Source organism: Notechis scutatus, chromosome 13 (genome assembly GCF_049901735.1).
Source record: "Notechis scutatus isolate UNSWTSFEM ecotype Mainland chromosome 13, rNotScu1.2, whole genome shotgun sequence".
NCBI lineage: Eukaryota > Metazoa > Chordata > Lepidosauria > Squamata > Elapidae > Notechis > Notechis scutatus.
In genome coordinates, this window is record NC_142021.1 from 6,815,970 (window position 1) to 6,837,942 (window position 21,973).

General features: G+C 42.4%; 1 protein-coding gene across 1 annotated transcript; it reads left to right on the forward strand.

Moving 5' to 3' along the window:
* The first annotated feature begins 2,283 nt into the window (after nt 1–2,283).
* On the forward strand, nt 2,284–19,106 carry UBE2L3 (ubiquitin conjugating enzyme E2 L3). The gene is made up of 4 exons (XM_026686664.2): nt 2,284–2,338; nt 13,251–13,346; nt 17,336–17,522; nt 18,685–19,106. Exons 1-4 carry the CDS (start codon nt 2,312–2,314, stop codon nt 18,837–18,839), a joined length of 465 nt encoding a protein of 154 aa, XP_026542449.1. The 5' UTR covers nt 2,284–2,311; the 3' UTR covers nt 18,840–19,106.
* The last annotated feature ends 2,867 nt before the right edge of the window (nt 19,107–21,973 follow it).

Below are 21,973 nucleotides of genomic sequence, written 5' to 3' on the forward strand. Positions count from 1 at the left end.
GCATAATCAAAAACCCATCCCTTATTTTTGCTTCACTGGCTAATTTAAGCTCGTCTGCAAAATAGGTTACATGGATTATTAATGGCTTCAAAATCTTATACCGGCTGCTATGAAAACGCTGATGTCATCCTCGCCTACAACTTGCCTATCAATACACAGTTGTATTTTTAAGCTTCTAAAAGCAGCCAGTAAGAAAATACACATCAAAATCAAAACAAACGAATCTTTTTATCAACCAGAGAGGGGAAACTTAGGAATTTGCTGATTTGTTTATATCTCCGTTTACATCCTTTGTTTCTACATATTGTATCCAAAGCCACTGAGAACAATAAAAACACCACACTCTAAGGTGATTTATTATTTTAAAAAACTGAGGGAGAAAAGGAGTCAGTCCACAATGCAAAGGAGAATATGCTTGCTTTTGGGGGTTTAATTTTCCAGGCTGGATCAAATGCAGTTTTAAAAAATGTTTAAATTAATTGGGGAGGTAACCAGGTGAGGGCACCAAATCAAATCAGATCAAACCTGTTACAGCCAGAAGGCCAACAGGAAACAGGTACCAGTTCCAGAAGACTGCAAAACAAAAATCTCTTTTAAAATACTGAATGGAAGAATAATTGAATCCATAATTTCACTTTTGTCTTTATCATCTTCATCATTCCCTACATTTTTCCTTTTCATTGTCCTCAGGTCCTTCCTCTTTTTCTTCATCCCTTTCTTCCTCCTCTTCTGCAGTTTGCACGTCTTCTCACTTTCTTCTTCACCATCAAGACTTTGTTCCTCTAGTTCACCTTCCTCCTCCTCTTCTCCATCTCCACTGTCCTCTTTTTCCTTTCTCCATCCCCCTCTTCTTCTCACTTGATCCTTCACTATCATCTTCTTATTCATCTCCACATTCCTCCCATCCTTTTCTTCCTCTTCCCCATCCCTTTGTTCCTCTTCTTCACCTTTCTGCTCCTCTTCTCCATCTTCAGTTTTCCTCCTCCTTTCTCCATCCTCCTTACTTGCTCCCTCACCATAATCCTGTCTTCATCCTCTACATTCCTCCCTTTTTCCTCTTCCTTCGTCTTCACATTTGCCTCTTCTCCACCTTCCTCTTCTTCTCCATTTTCTGTCTTCCTCCTTCTTTCTCCATCCTCCTCTTCTCACATGGTCCTCCACCAACATCTTGTCATCTTCTTCATCACCACATTCCTCCCAGCCTTCATCCTTCTTCCTTTTGTCTTCACCATCACTTTGTTCCTCTTTCTCTTCTTCTCCATCTTCACATACTCCCCTTCTTTTTCCATTTTCTTCTCACTTGCTGCTTCACCATCATTATTTCTTTCTTGTTCTTCTTGTTCTTGTTCTTCTTGTTCTTCTTCTTCTTCCTCCTCCTCCTCCTCCTCCTCCTCTTCTCCTCCTCTTTCTCGAGACTTTGTTGCTCTACTCCATCTTCCCCTCCTTTTTCAGCTTGTCTTCCTCCATCCTCCTCTTCTTCTCACTTGCTCCTTCACCCTCATCTCATTGTCTTCAGTCTTCCCATCCTTCATCCCTTTCATCTTCACCCTCACTTTGCTGCCCTTCTCATCCTTTCTCCTCTCCTCCACTTTCACGCTCTCCTCCCCTCCGCCTCTTTGTCTTGTTCTTCTTCCTCCTCTTCTTCTCCACCTTCACGCTCCCCTTCCTCCTTTCCTTCCCTCTTCCCCCCTCTCCTTCCCCCTCCACCTTCACTCACACCTTCCTCCTTTCCTTCCTTCTTCCCCCTCCTCTCCTTCCCCTTCTCCCTCCTCTTCTTCCTCTTCCTCCTCCTCCTTCTCCACCTTTACTCACACCTTCCTCCTTTCCTTCCTTCTTCCCCTCCTCCTCTCCTTCTCTTTCCCCCTCCTCTTCTTCCCCCCCTCCTCCTCCTTCTCCACCTTCACTCACACCTTCCTCCTTTCCTTCCTTCTTCCCCCTCCTCCTCTCCTTCCCCTTTCTCCCTTCTTCTTTCCCTCCTCTTCTTCCTCCTCCTCCTTCTTCTCCACCTTCACTCACACCTTCCCCCTTTCCTTCCTTCTTCCCCCTCCTCCTTTTCTTCCTCCTCCTCTCCTTCCCCTTCCTCCCTCCTCCTCTTCTTCTTCCCCTCCTCCTTTTCTTCCTCCTCCTCTTCCTCCTCTTTTCCCCACCCGCCCGACCAGCCAGGCTCGCCTCAATCACGCCAACCTCACCCTGTTTCTCGCGCCCGCCCGCCCGGCCTGCCTGCCTGCCCGCCCGCCCGGCCTGCCTGCCTTCCAGGAAGCGCCGCCGCCGCCGCCGCTATGCATTGTGGGGCAGCGGCAGCAGATCCAAGATGGCGGCCAGCAGGAGGCTGATGAAGGTAACATCCAGGCTGAGGCCGCCGGGCCGGGGCCGGAGAGAGGCGGGGCGCGCGCGGGGAGGACGGGCCGGCCGAGCCCAGGGTGGGCGAGCGGGCGAAAGGACCGCCGGCCTGGGTAGGGGGGGTGGGGATGTCTCTCCTCGCTTTCGGGAAGCCGCTCGGCTTTCGGGGCCGCGCCGGCGAGGTTCCGGGGCCGCGCTTCCGCCGGGCGGCCGGGGCGGCCCCGCCGGAGCCTGAGGCGGGGCGGCGGCGGGAGGGGGCGAGGAGGCCTCTCGCGGGGTCGATGGCGGCGCGGGGGGAGGTTGAGGTGGGGGCTCTCACTTTCTAAGGGGGGGAGGGTGACTAAGCAAAGCGGGACAAGGAGGGGGCATCTGAGGTGAGAGACCGCCCCCTCCCCTCAAGGAGGAGGGGGTTAAAATGGGCCGGGGAGGAGAGAGGGAGAAGGAGGGAGGGCCCTCCTCCTCCCCCCTTCCTCCCCCGCGCGTCTTCGGATGGGCGGCGGCGCCTCCTGACGTTACGAAAGCGGCTTTGGGCGAAGTGGGGGCCCGAAGAGGAGGCCCAGCTGGGATGCTTTGCCTGCCCCCCTCCCCACCCCCCATTCTTCAGCCCAAAGGTTTTTCCTTGGAAGTGGGGGGGGGAGGGGTTTCCTTCCCTATCTTGGGGGAGGGAAAGGGAACCACCAGGAGATCCTCTCTGAAAGCTGGGTGGTTTTCTTGCAGAGACGTTTCCTGACCCAACTAGGTAACATCAGGAGGGAGGGGAGGACGAGGACTCTGGGGTCCTTGGTGCTCTCTCAGCTGGGTGGGTTTCTTCCCAACGTTTCGCGAACCAACTAAGTAACATCATCAGGGCAAGGAGGGTTAGGGTTAGGGTTTGCGGAGAGAAGGAAGAGAAGAGGAAAAAGAGGACTTGGTGGTGTCTGAGCTGGGTTTTTTTTTTTCTTGCAGACGTCTCATGACCCGAACTAGGTAATATCATCAGGGCTAGGAGGGAAGGGGGTTTGTGGAAAGGAGGAGGAGGAGGAGTAAAAAAGGAGGACTGTGGGGTCCTTGGTGCTTCTCTGAGTTGGGGGGGTTGTTTCTTCCTGACATTTCATGACCCAACTAGGTAATATCATCAGGGCTAGGAGGGAGTGGGGTTTGCACTGATGATGTTACCTAGTTGGGTCATGAAATGTCTGCAAGAAAACCTCCAAGCTCAGAGAGCACCAAGGACCCTGTCAACATCATCATTTCCTCCTCCTCCTCCTCGCAAACTCTTCTCTTTTAGTACTGATGATGCTGTCTAGTTGGGTAATGAAACATCTACAAGAAAACAACCAAGCTTAAGCAGCACCTTCCCCCATCCTCAGCCCCTCAAAGCTTTTCTTAAATTTAAATAATCTATTTTTTAGTGTCAGATAGTAAATGGAATTACATCATAAGCAAATTGTCTGCTTCACACAGTATGCTCAATCCTGCCCCCCCACCCAAATTTCACCCCCCTAAACTAAGGTTAAGGCTACATATGATTAACTTGTCCTGGGAATGTAGCCTTAACTGACCTGCTGGATGCTATTGTGCAAAGTATGCAGGTGAGATGGTTGGTTTGGTCTTCATTTATGTTATGTGCTCATCCTAAAGCTTCCTGGTCCCTGCAGTTGCTTTGTTCAGCCATAGGAAGACAATGTAAAAGGATTGGGTTTATTAACTTCCTGGATTATGTAAAGTGGAATATCCATAAGAACAGGTTTGGGACAATAAAGGCAACAAAGCGGTCCATTTGGATCTTAAAAAGAGTAAGCTGGCAGGGAAGAACTACAAGTCAGGTAGACGTAACGCTACACTGCGCCGAATGGGGTTTCCACGTGTTAAAATCTATAAAAATTCATATCAAATAATCCAATATAATTTATTAGGTAAGAGCATAACTATGTCAGTGTCAGAAGGTAGTAAGAAACCTGCTTAGGCATCACATAAATGAGTTTGAGATGCATTTTCTTTTTCATTCTTTTTATAGCAGGCTATCTACTTTCTAGCGCTTGTTTTCACTTTCACTTTCTAACTTCATCCTGTCTAGCATGTGAGGTTTAGGAAATCTCTATTAGGAGTTTCTAGGAAGGGACCTTTTATGGTATATTCCTTGCCGTTAATAGGAGTTTGTTTTTTTAATATTCGGGTAAAGCTTTTGCTAACATTGCATCATAACAGCGGAGATGTGAAGTTGGCTACCACACCTTGATTCAGCTTTTTGCTTTAGAAGGTTTAAGTCTCTCATTTTCTTTTACATATTTTTATATATGATTATAGATTTGGGGTAACCCTCTTAACGTTTTAAAACTCCATGAACAGGATTTAGTTAGAAGAATTCAAGAAATACTTGGACTTTTAAGTAATGATGTCACTAATATAATTCTTGCTAAGTGAGACAGTTATGGATATAATTCTCACAAATCCTGCCTGGAATTAAACATTTCTCCCACATTCATCCACCTACAGAGTAGTCCGGGTTGGTGTTTCTGTAAACTTGGAGAAGGGGGAAATCTGATTTTACAGATACAGTCCATCCATATTATTAATTTTGTCATGTACTCTGTACTTTATTGTAATTGCTTGCTTAGGTACTCATATGTCAAAGTCATACCCTTGCAGTTAACAGCAAAAGTAATTTCCTTAAAGAATATGGCCTTTTCTGTTTTTAACCCTCTGTTCACTTGCACATTTATAACTGATACAGGTAGTCCTCAACTTACAACAGGTTACTGATGGCTCAAAGTTACAACGGCCTGAAAAAAGTGATTTATGACTGTTTTTCATACTTAACGATTGTTGCAGCATCCCACGTCATGCTTGGCAACTCTTTCATTTATGACAGTTTTAATGTCCCTGGATCATGTGATTTCCCTTTGTACTTCTGACAAGCAATGTCGATGGGGAAGCGAGATTCACTTAATAACCACAATAATTTAATAACTGCAGTCATTCACTTAACAACTGTGGCAAGAAAGGTGATAAAATGAGCCAAAGCTCACTTAACAACTGTCTCACTTAGCAAGAGAAATTTGGGGCTCAGTTTTCATAAGATGAGGACTACCTGTAACCTAAACTGAAGAAGCAAGAAGATACTTAGAGTCCATGGCCATTTTACATGCAAAAAATATACTGGATTTTAATACATTCCCAACCCAGATACAATGGTGATATACAATTAACAGCTGACAGCAATATCAGTATATTTAATCATACAAAACCTGTTAATCAGAGCTAGAATACAGAGCCAGTTTGGTCTAGTGATTAACACACCAGGCTAGAAACCAGGAGACTGAATTCTAGTCCTGCCTTAAGGCTTGAAAACCTTTGGCCCATTCAGTTTCTCTCAACCAATTCACTTTCACAGGGTGGTTGTGCTGAAAATAGGAGGAAGGTACTTTGAATATGTTTGCTGCCTTGTGTTACGTATAACAATAATAAAGGTGGGATACAGATGCATACATGAATCAAACATTGCTTATTTCACAGAAATTATTTGAGGATATTGAACCCCCAATAACCTGTAGTCTTATAACATAGGATAGTAGATCCCATATTGAGTAACTACGTTTTGGATGTTAGTGTAATACAGAGTTTGCAGGTTCGTTTAGTACTGGGTTTGTGTTCCCTCATTTTGTGTGTGTGTGTGTATAATGCATGCATATATATATATTGCTAATACAAAGGGTGTTGTTTATCTAACTCAAAACGAAAATGAATATTAAAATTCCATGAGCTAAGCAAAGAAATGTTCCTCCCTGGCCTTCTTTTGATGCAATTGTCGATTTAATAATATCTGTGAATTGTAGATTTTTTTTAAAAAAAAACAACCCTTTAATCTTTGTGCCCTTAAGTAGCACAGGGTATTAAACAGCTGATTGCTCATTAGGTCTGTAATTCAAGCCTGCCTTATCTTAATATTAATTTCAGGCAGAGTTGACAGGACGATCAGAACCTCTGAAAGTTTCTGGCTCGCTTTATAGTGACTGATTTTAATACAGATGTGACTTGTGTTCCTACTCCTGAACTTGTGACAGGTTTTTGTTTTTTTTTAATGTCACAAAGAGGAATGTATGCTATAAAAGTTTGGAATCACCTCACAAAGCAACGATGCATTCAGGATGGTAATTCTGCAGATCATCCGTTTCCCCCCCACCCACGCTCATTTACATAGAGATGCCTAAATGGAGGTTTATTTATTTTATTACATTTATATCTCACGTTTCCTGTGAGGCATTGGCAGCAGCATTATTACTCATCGCTTTAGCCTTTTACAACACTGTAAGATCACAGTTGGGCTGAGAAAAAGTTACCAGTCAGAATTACCCAGGAGATCCAGAGTGAGAGGTTATCCCCAATCCCCTGTTTAATTATGTGCTCAACTTGAAATATTTCTCTTTTTTGAAAGAAGTACGCTCTGAAATAATTATTCTTATGGGTGATTTTGATCTCACTTTGTACATGGAGAACGGAATTAATTATAAAGTAGAAGTTACTAAACCTGGTTATTAAAAGGCAACTTCCTACAGGCAGGAATTGCAGAATCTTCAACCTTGCAGATGTGAGGCTCCAGGATACCTAAGCCTAAATACCGTGGTTAAGTCACCAGGAATGAAGCAGGCTACAATCCACCAATAACCTTTGAAATCCCCAGTCCATGCTACGTGCGAAGGCAAAATATTTTTAAAAATTTCCATACTGAAATGGAGGGCCGAAATCTGTAAGAAGCATCCCAAATAATAAAGAGCATCCTTCCCACAATAGGAGACTTTTAGACAGCACAGTTAATGATTCCTGAAGATTACACTTATTTAATTTTCCTAACAAGTACACTGGAGCTAGGAAATAGATGTTACCTGGTGGTGAGGTCATCCATTTGTATTTACTACTCCCCAAAATCCTTATGCCTGCTTAAATGTTAGAAATCGATTGAGCCCAAAATTTCTGCTGCAAGAGCCCTCAGTTTATGACAGTCTCAGACCACAGCTAAGTAAAACATTTGTTAAGTGAATTTGCCCCATTTTTCGTCCTTTTCTGGGCTCCAGTGGTTGAGTGAATCCCTGTAGTTATTAAATTAGTCAAATTGTTGTTAAGCGAATCCTGCTTTTCCCCCTCTCCCATTGCAACCGACATAAGTACAAGTCAGTTGCCAAGCATCCAAATGTAGATCGTGTGACCATGGGGATGCTGCAACGGTCGTATGTGTGTGAAAAACAGTCCTGTCACTTTTTTGAGCGCCGTTGTAACTGAATGGCCACTAAATGAATTGTTGTAAGTTGAGGACTACCTGTATTTTGAGCTTTTTCTTCTGTTTTTTTTTCTCTTATATTTTAACACAGTCAACAACCTAAAATGTAACCTTATTTGTGTAAAAACAAAACAAAAAACACACACAAGCAATTCTCTCTTGCAACAGAGTAGTCAAAATCTATTTTTCATTTCAAAACCCCCCAGATAAATAAAAGCCTTCCCCTCGCAAGAGGAGTAATAAAGAGGAAACTCAGATGCCTCCCAGAGGTTTTAAGTGATCAATGTTAACTTTCTTTTATTCCCAGGATTTGCCTTTCTGGGGGGTAGATTAAAACGTCCAGGCATGGGAAAACGTGTCAGATATAACTAAAGCTATACATTATAGGTAGTCCTTGATTTACGACCACAACTGAGCCCAGAATTTCCATTGCTGAGCAGGACAGTTGTTAAGTGGGTTTTGCCCCACTTTACACCTTTTCTTGCCACGTTTGTTTAAGTGAATCCCTGCAGCTGTTAAGTTAGTAACACGGTTGTTAAGTAAATCTGGCTCCCCCGTTTGGCTTTGCTTGTCAGGGTTAGGGTATCACACTGCGACCGTCATAAATATGAACCAGTTGTCAAGGATCTGAATGTACATCACGGGGCTGCAGTGGCTGGAAGTGTGCAAAACGGTCCTGAGTCAACAGAGTAGAGATTGAAACAAAACCACTGCATGGTTTTTATAGCCAGGTTTTGTAGCCCAGTTGTTCAACCTTGTGTGGATTTCAGTTCCCAGAATTCCCCAGCCAGCTTGGGAATTCTGGGAGTTGAAGTCCATGCATCTTAAAGCTGCCAGGGTTGAGAAACATTAGTCTGGCTCTAACTTTCCAGTCAAATTAAAACTTAGAAATATATTTTTAGAAGAATCTCGACACATCAGAATTGAATAATTCCAAACAAGATATAAGTTAAGTGCATCTTACTCTGGCCACCCCTGATATTTTCAGCATTGAGTGTAGCTGACTAGCTGGTCTTAATTGTTCAGGCATATTCAAATATTGAATGACACTTCAGCCTGAATTCCGAAGTTCGCCCAAGATGTAAACCTGTGTCTTGAAGAGAAAGGAAAGGTAACCTTGTCCAGTAGAAGTTGAGCCCACATGCCCGGATCTGAGCACCTCCTTTTGGTCCTGTGCTAAAAATAGATCCTAATATAGAATTTAGCAGTTTGATGGAAAGAAAATACAGACCTGAAAGTTGTTGGCATACTGGTGGCACTTTTTAGTTTGGGCCTAGCATTGTTATAACTTTAAAACTATGGTTTATTGAATAAGCCTTGTTAGCTGAGCTCATGAAGTCAGTCTCTTTGTCTGTCTGTCTGTCTATCCTATCAATCTTATCTCTATATCATTTATATCGATCGATCAATCTTATTTGCTACCCACCTTGTAACAAAACTACTCTGGGCAGCTTACAGCATTAATTAAATCATAATTATCTGCTCAGTCCTTTCTTCACTGCGAGATGGATGGCAAATAAATTTGATAATAATAAAATAATAATGTTTTATAAATCGTAGATGGAAACGGCTTCAGTCCTTAGAGATTGAATTAGAAAGAGCCAGGTAGCATTGCAGCTGAAGCAAGAATCGTAGTGGTTTCCTTAGCAAAGCCAGAGGTACACCCAGGGTTTGAAGCTGGCTAAGGGTTGTTGGTTTTAGAGTCCCAAAAGGGCAGAAACTGACATAAATGCTGGTTTATTCCTGATTAACAGTCCCCACTAGTGGGAAGAACCAAATGGATATTCACAGTGACTCAGAAGTTTTCATGTGACCCATATGACACGCACGCCAACAATAAATCTGGGACATCCCCACCCAAGGTCACAGATTCTCACATGAGTCTTGTGGCATTTTCTTTTCATTTCAGTTGAAATGAACTGAAAAGAAGCAAGATAATTGGCCTGGGTTTGGATGAAACTCTATGTAAACTTGTACGGGAAGTGTAATATACGGAACGCTGGATATTATCAGCAAACAGTGACACAACACTTAAAACTTTCCTAGCCACGTAATTACGACATCATCTTTAATACTACCAAGGGTGATGCCAACTTCTTGGGAAATTCCTCACTGCTGAACTGGCAGGCTAGTGACTTTTTAAGTTCTCTGTCTTGTTTTTTTCAGTTCTTGAATCCAGAGTGTTCAAGACGGTTTGAGAGGTTTACTCTAATTTGACTTTGAATGTCTGCCTTCCAAGACAAGGAAACAGCAATCTGGTTTATTACCCTACACAGCTAAATTGTCAAACATTTACTCGGCTGAACGCCTGCATAAGCTGAATGCATCAGGCACACCCATGGAACCAGTGCAATATTTTCACAGTGCAGGTCAAATCCCTCATGAGAGATTTCTATTTTTGTTAGCAGTGAGCGTAGCTAATTATATCCCATCTACTCTATGGATTTTGTGGGTGACTCCTGCTCCAACCAAATCTTCATGGTTTCACCAGATCAGGTCAATTCATGATGGTGATGGACCCAATCTCGAAGCAGAATTAGAGAATAAGAGTTGGAAGGGTCCTTGGAGGTCATCTAGTCCAACCCCCTGCTCAAGCAGGAGATCTTATACCATTTCAGACAAGTGGCTGTCCAGTCTCTTCTTAAAAGCCTCCAGTGATGGAATAACCACAACTTCTGGAAGCCAGTTGTTCCACTGATTAATTATTCTCACTGTCTGGAAATTTCTCCTTAGTTCTAGGTTGAATCTTTCTTTGATAAGCTCCCATCTTGTCCTACCTTCAGATGTTTTGGAGAATAGGTATATTTTCCAAAAAAAACCCAGCATATTCAAGTATATAGGTTGAACTGATACATTATTGGTTGCTCTGCTCTAGAGTTTTTTAACCTTACAAGTAGAATCAATTAACACTCAGGCTTATGTAAAGTAATAAATAGTCTTCCCTTGACCTGAAGGCCTCTTGGAAGGGCTGGGTTAGAATGGTCAGTTGGACAGTCTATCTTGGAATGAGTCTGATGAAATAAGTGACAATTCTCCAACATTTGATATGCCTTTCAATTTATGCTTCTTGTTACATTAAAATTTACTACTGATTGGCATTTCAATTATTGGCTATATCACACTCTTATCATCTTACCTTGATCCTTGTGTACTCCCTTGGAGTGGCTTTAATTACTTGCTGGAAGTGAACAAAGATTTTTTTTTATTTATTTACAAATCACTCAAGGCGGTGAACATATCCAACCCATCTTCCTCCTCCAACTTTCCCCATCGCCACAAGGTTGGTTGGGCTGAGAGAGAGGGACTGGGAGAAAGTGCCCAGATAGCATTTAGCAATAACCTTTAGATTTATATACCACTTCACACTGCTTTCCAGACCTCTCTAAGCGGTTTACAGGGTCAGCCTCTTGCCCCTAAAAACAATCTGGGTCCTCCTTTTTACCAACTTCAGAAGGATGGAAGTCAACCTTGAGCCTGCTGAGACTCGAACTGCCAAACTGCAGGCAGATGTAACACAAACTGTTGCAGGAGCAGCCACGTATCGGTGGAAACCAACATTTTGAAATGGTTTTGTTGATCCGTGTATGTATCATCACCATCTGTTTTGGATGTGTGTTGTAGGTCAATTAGCTATCTTCATAACCGAACAATCAACACAAACTCTTATCTCGTTTGTATGTTATTCTTGACATTTTCTTTTCAAGCTCTTGTTACTACGTTGAGCTTTACTAACTATATCGATATTGGGGTAGGAGTGGTGCTCCCAGTTTCGAAAAACAGTCCTCCTTCCCCAAGTCGTGGTTCTTTTTCTCTCCTTTTTCGTAGGATATGATGATAGTCATCATATGCTAGTTTGACAAGTTTCTAAAGAAGAGGTTCTTTCCTTCCCCCCCCTCCCCCCATAAGGGAATAATCCTATTTTGGTTAATTTCCTTTTTTAAAAATATCTGGTTCCTTTGCAGTTAGGGCTACGTTTATTTGCTTACATTGCTTGCAATTGTAGGGAAGGGTACTATCTTCTTGATGCTCACTGGTCTGGCTGCTGTGTGCTGTGCGATGGCAAATGTATGATATAATCTGAATTAGCAGAATTGGAAGGGACCTTGGGGGGGGGTGTCTTCTAATCCAGTCCCCTGTTAGGCAGGAAAGCTTATAGTATTTCAGACAATATCTCTTTAAAACTTCGAGAGATGAAGCACCCACAACTTCCGAAGGCAAGCAGTTCCACTGGTTAATTGTCCTCACTGTTAGGAAATTGCTCCTTAGTCCTAAATTGCTTCTCCCCTTGGTTAGTTTCCATCCGTTGCTTCTTGTCCTTTCTTTCAGGTGCTTTGGAGGGTAGCTTGACTCCCACTTCTTTGTGACAATCTGGCACGGGAGAGTTATTTATTATTTAATTTATGTTGCTGCCTATTCGCCCATGGCAACTCGAGGCAGCTCACACAATGTAAAACCATATTTAAAACTAAAAATAAAAAAGCAGCAAAAACTAACAAAAAGAATCAAATAGATTAATAAAGTACAATAGAACAAAATCTGGGAAAAAGATAAAAAAAATCACTCCCCAAACTCCCACCCACAGCCCCGATGACAGCAGATCACACTAGCCATTGGATGGTCTCCATCCCACTCTGGGTTCCCCAGGCCCGCTGGCAAAACCAGGTCTTCAGTGCCTTTCGAAAGAGTGCTAGAGTGGGGGCCCTTCTAATCTCTGGTGTTCCAGAGAGACGGAGCCACCACGAAGAAGGCCCTTCTTCTGGGTCCCACCAGGTGTATCTCCCTAGGGCCTGGGACCGCAACATTCCTTGCCTTCCCGCTCTGATGGGTTGGGTGGATGTGACCGGCAAGAGGCGGTTACCCTTCAGGTCACCTGGTCCCAAGCCAGGAAGGGCTTTAAAGGTGACAATCAGCACCTTGAACTGCCCTGGAAGTCAATCGGCAGCAGCTGAAAAGCTGATTGTACAGGTAGCCCTCAGCTTACAACAGTTCATTTAGTGACCGTTTGAAGCTACAGTGACACTGAAAAAAGCAACTTCTGGCAGTTTTTCACATTATGACTGTGGCAGCATCTCCATGTGACCAAAAGCTTGGCAACTGACGCATATTTATGATGGGTTGCAGCGCCCTGGGGTCATGCAATCCCCTTTTGCAGGTCGATGGGGAAGCTTGATTCACTTCACAACAACTGCAGTGACTTACCTAACAACTGGGGCAAGAAAGGTCATAAAACTAGGGCAAAACTCACTTAACAACTGTCCCCCTCGGCAAGAGAAATTTGGGGCTCCATTTGGGGTCATAAGTCGAGAGCTACCTGTGTAACATAGTGACAGAATACTGGCTGGTATTAAGTCTGAATTCTCTGTGAAAGCCAAACAGAGGAATTGGGCCTTTTCCAGATGGATCCTGATTTTAGCTATCCCTTCCATATCTCCTTGTAGTAAACCTGTAGCATGACAAGAGGAAGAAAAAGGGGAGAAGACCGACTGGGAGACAGTTTGACTTTGACTAAGACGATATGAAAGTAAAAATAACCCGTGTGTTTTCCTGAATATTACAACTGGTTATTTTGGCTGGTGTGGTTAATATGCTTCTCTCTCTCTCTCCTCTCTCTCTCTCTCTCTCTCTCTCTCTCTCTCTCTCTCTGCTCGGCTTGTAGGAGCTTGAAGAAATCCGCAAATGTGGAATGAAGAATTTCCGTAATATCCAGGTGGACGAAGCTAACTTATTGACTTGGCAAGGGCTTATTGTTCCCGTGAGTGTGAAAAGTAACCTCTTGTAATTGTTAAAATGCACCAGAGCTCTAGTGAACTCTCTAATTTTCCCTAAATACCCTGACACCTTTAGCTTGGTCCTCGCAGAACAGGCCGAGCGAATCCGTGGCGATTTCCAGAGTGAAGAAGAAAAAAAATATTTCTGTGCGAATGCCACCCGAATAATTAAATTAGCTGCCATCCATCTTTCCATTAAAAGAAAAGTATTTCTAATTTCTAAAGTCCTTAAACCTCTAAATCGTTGCTCAGTGGTTAAAACTTAAAAAGAGAAACCCGGCCCAAGAGAAGCTCCTGTTGTAGTGCAGCTAACAAGATACAACAACAACGGGGGGGGAAATGGATGTGAAGGAAAAACGAAAGGGAGAAAAAGCACACCACAAGTCTTAAAAGCTTCAAAATGGGCCTTAGAATAGCCAGCTAAAATAGCAACTATGGTGACGGATTTGTTTCTAGCACCCTCCAAGAATGCCAGCATTCAACATAATATGCAGGTACAGGAAACATAGAATTTATTTCAAGAAATTTAGATTTCATTCCCTATCACAGAATCTATACCTGTCCCTCATATCCCACAAGTCTTGGGCAGGATAGGAAATGCTCTCTTAAGATAGTCCTTGGGTTACAACCATTCATTTAGTGGCCATTTAAAGTTAACAACGGCATTGAAAAATAACTGATGACCTACAGCATCTCCTTGGTCACGTGATCAGAATTTGGGCAGTCGGCAACTGGCATGTACTTATGACTGTTGCACGGTCCTGGGGTCACGTGATCACCATTTTTAACCTTTCCCAGCCGGCCTCCAACAAGCAAAAGCCGATGGGAGAAGCTGAATTCATTTACTGACTGTATGATTCATATAACAATTGCAGTGAATCACTTAACCCCCGTGAGGGGAGAGTCGTAAAACGGGACACAACTCACTTAACATCCACTTTGTTTAGCAACAGAAATGTTGGATTCAGTTGTGATCGCACGTTGAGGACTACCACCAACTTGTCATTCTTGGATTCAAAAGTGATTTCTTTTATGGCCTTAAGAGCCACTTTTCTAAATGTTAAAGTCTCCTTGAATTTGAGGACTAGCTGCATGGCCAGACAGTTAAATCCCAGGTCTAAAGATCTGCCCCACATAAATTTGAAACCCATTCTTAATTATTTGAAGCTTTGTGTCCTTTTGGAGATGCAACAACCCCAGTTGTCATGGGGTTTCTTCTTTCCTTGCCTCCTTGCAGGCAAGCCGGTCAAATAACAGGGTTATTAAAACAAACGAAGAACAATTCAAAGGACGGAGGAAGGTTTCAAGCTGTTACCTAACAGGAAAAATAGAACCCTCACTCTGGCTCATTTCACTCCCTGAGAGTTGGCATTTTCATTTGATAAAGGCTTTGATTTCCCTGTGATAAAGGCAAGAATAGTTTCGTCAAAGCATAGATCAAGGCCGTGAGGCCGGAGGGAAAACAGGATACTTACCGGGAGACACCTAGAACAAAGGAAGATAAAGTAAAGCCACACAATGTACGTCACACATTGCAGCATACAGAAGTGTGGTACTCCCCTTTCTTGTGTTGGGCCAAGAGACAGCCCGTCAGCAGTTAAAACGTTGGAACTCAAAGCCCCCTCAGGACACTTGAAGTTGGGACATGCTCGCCCTGCCGTCTCGGTGTCATCTAAGGAACATTTTTAATGCACCAAACCTGGTCCCTCTTAACTTCTGAAGAAAGATAGTCCTGGACTTACAACAGTTCATTTAGTGACTGTTCTAAGTTAACAATGGCACTGGGAAAAAAAGGACTTGCTGTATTTCCCCGAAAATAAGTTCCAACTGGAAAATAAGGCTTAGCATGATTTTTCAGGATGCTTATAAGATAAGCTCTACCCCCAAAATAAGCCCTAGTTAAGATCGTCAGCCAGATGGACACCCTAACCTAACCCTAACCGTATTTCCCCCCAAATAAGATCTAACTGGAAAATAAGCCCTGATGCAGCAAAAAAATTAATATAAGATCCGATCTTATTTTCGGGGAAAACACGGTATGACCTTAACAACCATTGCAGCATCTCATTTGATCAAAATCCGGATGTTTGGCAGCTGGCTCATATTTATGATGGTTGAAGTCTCTTTTTGTGATCTGACAAGCAAAATCGAAGAGGAAGCCAAGAGTCGCTTCCCAACCTTAGAACTTGGTAAGCTGAGACGATTCACTTAATAGCCATCTCAAAAGAAAGTCGTGAAAGGGAGAAAAAGCCACTTCACAAATGCCTTACTTTGCAGCAGAAATGTTGGGCCCAATTGTAAGTCGAGGACTAGCTGTATAAAAAGTTGTGCCCATGAGTGAATAATTTATTCTGAAGGATTGAATATTCCCTGCCTCTTTTATTTATCTCCATTTCCCCAGGATTCCCCACCCCCAAACAAATCTTGACTGTGTTACTTCCCCAGAATGAAGGAATGTGTATTCTCCATTCACACACAAAATATATATTTGAATAGAGGTACTTTAAAAGAAAATAATTGTCAAGTTGTATCTTGCAATTCTCTTGCAGAATCGTGGGCGTCTTTTTATTTAATTTTTAACAAGTCGCTGCTTTGAGAATAATGGTCGTTCAACTGTTTTATCCAGATACTAGTTTTACAAGATAATCCTTCTGGCAGGCTTTTATTGGTAAATTCCTAATCGTTCTGTCTTCTGTAAACAATACTGTAATTTGCATTGAATTTGTCTGTGTGTGAACACTCCTTTGTGGAAAAAAAGTTAACACAGGCAAACTTTTATTTGATTTCACGTAGTTGCCCAGGCATCCAGCCAAACTCTGGGCCGCTGACAACCCGAGAACAAAAGAATATGTACAACAATAAAAACAAGAGAAATAGTATAAGAAACCCAGAGTGGATATTCAGTTCCCATTTTTTTTTCAGGAGATTGCATAAAATAAACTGAATCCTGCTGATAAAGATTGCAATATGTGAGTTCTTTAAAAAAAATCAGATTTAAAATAATAATAATAAAATGAGTCAGATTGCTAAAAATGGAGAGAGAGAAAAGCAGGGAAGGGAGGCTTAAGAAAAGACTAGATTTAGATCTAAAAAGAAACCACTAATAAGTAAAACAAACCTACAAAAGATTTTTCTGTTCCCTTCATTCTCAACTTTGAACCACCTCCTCTAAGGCACTGCAAGAGTCCTTTTAAAAGAATCCTTTAAAAAAATAATTTTAAGTGGCGGATCTTGTACAGGTAGTCCTCAACTTTCAACCACAACCAAGCTCAAAACATATGTGGCTAAGCGAAACATTTATTAAGTGAGTTTCGCCCCATCATACAAACCTTTCTTGCCACAGGTGTTCAGTGAATCGCTGCAGGTGTTAAGCTAGCAACACGACTGTCAGTGAATCTGGATTTCCTGTGGACTTTCCTTGTCAGAAGGTGACAAAAAGGGGATCACATCTTCTTTTAATGACCCCATAATCCCTTGTGGGGTGGAGTCTAGGCAACTGAATGGAGCTAGCAGGGTGTTTGATTGCCGGACGCCCTTCCTGTCACCAGGGCAGAGTTTTGTTCTGCAGATATATTCTCCTTGTGCCCAGAGAGAGAAATATCTGCCTCTTTTTGGGATCAAACTCACAGCCTCCTGATTGTGAGGCGAGAGCTCCACCTCTAGTCCACCGCACAACTCTACAAAACAGGATCACGTGACCCGGGATATTACAACTGTCATAAGTACATGCCAGTTGCCAAGTATCTGAAGCTTGATTACATGACCATGGGGGTGCTGCAATGGTCGTGTGATAAATGGTCACAAGTCGCTTTTTTCAGTGCCGCCGTAACTTAGAACGGTCGCTATAAACAAACGGTTAAGTCGAGGACTGCCTGTATATCTGATTCCTCTTCCCACTCTCCAGCTTTCCTCTGAATTCCTTCTCTGGTTGTCTTGGGCTGCTTTTCATAACCTTCTGTGTTACCTCTCGTAGGACAACCCTCCATACGACAAGGGGGCGTTCAGAATCGAAATCAACTTTCCTGCAGAGTATCCATTCAAACCTCCCAAGATCACATTTAAAACGAAAATCTATCACCCTAACATCGATGAAAAGGGGCAGGTTTGTCTGCCAGTAATTAGTGCTGAAAACTGGAAACCAGCCACCAAAACTGATCAAGGTAAGAGATCTCCAGCCGTTTGGGCTATCGATTTCTGTACTAGGTCTTAATTTTGGGAAGGAATTTCAGAGCGCAAGCATGCCGGGCTCTTTAAATCTTGTGATGAAAATCACATTTGAGGGAGAACGAATTCTGATTTTTCTCATTCTTCCCTCCCTAGCTTAGTTTAAAAATCTGAATTTATCGCAAAGGATAAAAAGACGTGAAATTTCCAGGCCGCTAGCTACATCTGAAAAACGATATGTCCAATATTCAAGGCGTGTACGATCGACCTTGTTCATCATATCTCCTGAATAAAACCCCATTTAGGTGGCCGTAAGGTGTTATAGTACGCTTTCAACCAATTCTTAAATGGATTATTCTAATAGTCCAAGATGAGCTTTGATATTCCTCATCCAGCATTCTTTGTTTGCTCGTGTTGCTAGAGTGTGGATTCAGAACCGAGTTTCTCTCTTTGTTTCTGCCAGAAAAAGCTTTACACACACATTATTTTGCACACACAGAGTAGTTCCTCCATTCATAAATCTGAATATACCGCCATTATGGCGGCTGATCCAATATCAAATATACCAGTGAAGATTGTCGTATGTAATGGCTCCAGATGTAATGTAATTTGTCCCATTTTGCTTTAGCACATTCCAGTCAGTTGTGGTTTATTTAGCCAACCATGGCCAAAACTGGGCTTGAAGGCTGCACTCAACCTTTGAAGGGCAAAGTTGAGGAACCAGAGCCTTAAAAAAGCAGCAATTATAGGGCGAACATTTTCATTTCTGTTTGCATTCAATTCAGATTTAAACCCTATGGCTTACATGACAACTTTTTGGTCGTTCGTTCCATACATGCATTGGAAACTTTCCCAGTTCTCTTCCATTAAAAAATAGAATTTGGAAAACATTTGTGGAGGACTTAAGTGCCATTCCCAAGGATTCGAGTGCCACCTGCTCAGAGTCCCCTGAACTGCAAGATGGGTGGCAAATAAATTTGATAATCGATCTATTACAAATCAATAAATCTCGGGGAATCTGCAAATCGATGGTTCTGCCTCTCTTTCCCAGCCACGCTGATCTCTCTTTTTCTTCTTCCTTCCTTCTTTCCCCCTCTTTCTTTCTTCTTTCCTCCCGCCCCCCCCTCTTCCCCCCCCCACCTTCCTTTCTTTCGACAGTAATCCAGTCCCTCATAGCACTGGTGAACGACCCCCAACCAGAGCACCCCCTTCGAGCCGACTTAGCCGAAGAATACTCTAAGGACCGTAAAAAATTCTGTAAGAATGCTGAAGAGTTTACAAAGAAATATGGTGAAAAACGACCAGTGGACTAAAAACAACGACAACAACAAAAACAAAACACAACAAAACAAAAACAACAACAAAAAATACACCTGACCGAGTTGATGTCAGCAATGTGTGATAGAAGAGCTGAAGAAGTGCATTTCAGACACACCCAAAAAGCAGGACTCTCTATGGAAATTGACAAGTGTCACCTCTTGGTGTTAACTTGTGGCTGTTAAACTAACTTTCTACCGTTTCTTAATCAAAAGTGGTCTAGGTAATCTGTAAAGAAAGGATTAAAAATTTAAGATGTTCTAGTTCTGCTTTCTTTGTTTAAAATCACTGCTTTAATGTACTTTAAAGAATGCTGTTTCCTTTTCCTTTCTCTTTTTTGTTTTCTCCTGGTCACAATTTATCAGAAAAAAAGTCTTAGGCTTATAACTTGCCCTTAAAATTCAGAAGGTCATGGCTGTTGTTTCTTATTTTCCTTTGCAATTCTCTCTTTTTTTGTTATTCCCCATTTTTTTGGTTGCCCCTTATCCTTCCCTCCTCCCTCCCTCAGACAGAAGAAAACAACCACGGCTACTTAATTTCTTAGCAAAAAGAAAACAGAAAGACATTTTTTGGGGAAAAATAAGAGCTGTTTGTTTTCCCTGTCTTAAAACGTTGCACTGTGTTTTGCGGACGTGGGTCCAAGTTTTTTTCCGACTTTGGTTTGTCACATAAACGAATCTGCAGTATGTACACCAAAAAAAACAAAAAAAACCCAAACCCCACCAGAATCAACCCCAGATCTGTTGTAAATCTGGCTGATGTGGTTACAATAATGTTTATTAAATGGGGAACTCCAAACTTTGCTTGCAGGAATGAATGGTATGGCTTGTATTCTGTTCAGGGGGAGGACATTTTGGCACAAAATATTCTTTAGCAAAGCGGAGTGTCATTTTCTTTCCCTTCCCTCTTCCCCCCCCTCCCTTTTTTAAAAATTTTTTTACTCTCCACTTTTATTCTTTAGTGTCTATGCAGGCTACCTAGAATAAAGAAGGACTCGAGTCCATTTGCAAAAATTTCAAATATGGGACCAAGAGGTACCAAAACAGAATTAAATTACCAACTAACCAACTAAACCCAGCTCCTTATCCTGTATACTTCCTAGCTGAGAGACTTAACTGGGGGAAATCCTTCTGGAAAACTTAGTTCTGAAGAACAAAAACCTAGTCACAAAAAATTCTTCAATTGACCTCTTTTCCCCATGCAAACGACAAAACTTTAATTTTCTCCTAATGATGGATTGGTTTGATTGATTGTCGTCCCAAACGTAAGCAATTTCCATTAAGCAATAACCCGTGCCCATCGTGAAATTGAGCAGTTGCCTTTCTCCGTAAAATAGTAACCTGTACATGCAATGTGGCATTCTAGGAGTAATATTGATTCAACAATGTCGATTCAACCCCAGCTATCCCTGCTCTCAATCAGGCGTGTGACGTTCTTTCCCACGGAGAACCGAGCCACCCCGTTTAATGTGTCGCGTTTTAGGATGGGCAAAAATGCAACTTGGTTTACGTGACACAGTGACTCTTTCCCCAGGCTGCTCAGCTTTAAAATGCCTGGCTTTTAAGTGAGCATTTCAAACCCATTTCTGTGAAACTGCAGTGAAGAACCAAACCCCAGTGCGTAATAAACATTTCTGTTTTGCATGTCTTCGCTTTCATAGATCTCTCGGCATTCCGGTGGGTTTTAATTTTTCAGGAATCTGGAATCCTTGTTCAGTCTTTAGGGAATGAATGTATGGTTGGGGAGCTGTAGAAATAGCATTTCAAGTTTTAATTATTATTATTATTATTTTGCGTACACCCTTCCATCTCCTCCACTCCAGCTTTTGATTTTAAACTGTACAAGATTGACAGCCAAGTACCTCTGTTTGAAAAGTAGAAAGAAAGAGAAAAAAAAAGGCAGTTTTTTTCCTTATCAGTTGGGGTATGAAACATCTGTTTTAAGTGTTCTTAGACACATTCTTTGGTAGGCGATTAAAGTTTAAAAAAACAACAAACCTTAATGGACACTTGCATTTTCCTTAATATGTGTGTGTAGGCTTGGTGACCAGCACTTGTCTATTACCAAAATCTCCACAACTTTTGTGTCTTCGTTTGCAGAAAGTTGGAACTGACTTTGTTTCATTCACGCTCACTCCGATTCAAAATAAACAAAAAAAATGCCAAATTTTACCTGTCAAACTGAAGTGTATGTAAAACCCTGCCTTGCAAGACATTGCAAAAAAAAAAAAAATGTCCTTTTTCTTTTAGTTGTTGTTCCATACTCAGCTCTTTAACTCTTTTTACTTCGATATTGGGGAATGGGGGGGAAATCGGTCTCTCTTTTTAAATTGCAAACATCTCTTAAGTCGAATTGCAAATATGTCCATGGGTGCTTTCGGAGCAGAGAACATAAAAAAATCTGGATAATTTAAGGCGCCGACATTCAGAATCCCCATGTTATCTTGGTTACTTTGAACCACAAAAATCTTAACTTCTCCCCTGTGGGTCAGATTCCTGCACTCAAGCCCAATAAGTGTCAGCTGCATTTGTGCAAATAACACAACACCTGTCCCTCAATCTTTAGCTATAACCAACTACCCATCTACAAACTCAGCTTGTGAGTGTCGTTATTCTCTTTCCCTTTTCTGGCTACCAAAATGTAATTTTCCCGGGCTATATCTACAGCTAAAATAGGCTTGCTTCTGTCCAACAACATCTTAAAATATCCCAGCCCTTCTCTCCCCCCCCCCACCCCCGGCCTTCTTTCTGTGAGATTCCCCATTTTTCCCTTTTGTTTTCCCGTGGGAAGATCTCCCTACCCCCCCAATTGGGGGCTGCAAAACTCAAAAGACGGATTTCCAATAAGGTGCAAAATGCGCACGAGCCTCACGTGAAACCAGGGTGAATAATTTTGAAGAAGAGAGGGATAGCGGAGAGCCTCTTTCGATGTACCCGAGAGGTGATTTTAGAACATAGAATTCTAGGACCTTGGGGAGTTTTCCAGTCCAACCCCGTTGATTCAAGGCAGGAGACCTTATACATCCAGGCCAAAGGTGGTCCCAGTCTTATTTTTGAAAACCTCCCGTTTTCATTTCTGCAAGAGATGTGAGCGGATGGGGTCCCACCCTTTCGCCCAAACCAATTTTTTT

Bases quoted from the DNA above. Each gene is read 5' to 3' on its own strand.
- UBE2L3 (XM_026686664.2), top strand. From the start codon at position 2,312: ATGGCGGCCAGCAGGAGGCTGATGAAG. The intron at 2,339-13,250 runs GTAACATCCAGG...CTCGGCTTGTAG, and splicing joins CCAGCAGGAGGCTGATGAAG to GAGCTTGAAGAAATCCGCAA. The intron at 17,523-18,684 runs GTAAGAGATCTC...TTCTTTCGACAG, and splicing joins AGCCACCAAAACTGATCAAG to TAATCCAGTCCCTCATAGCA.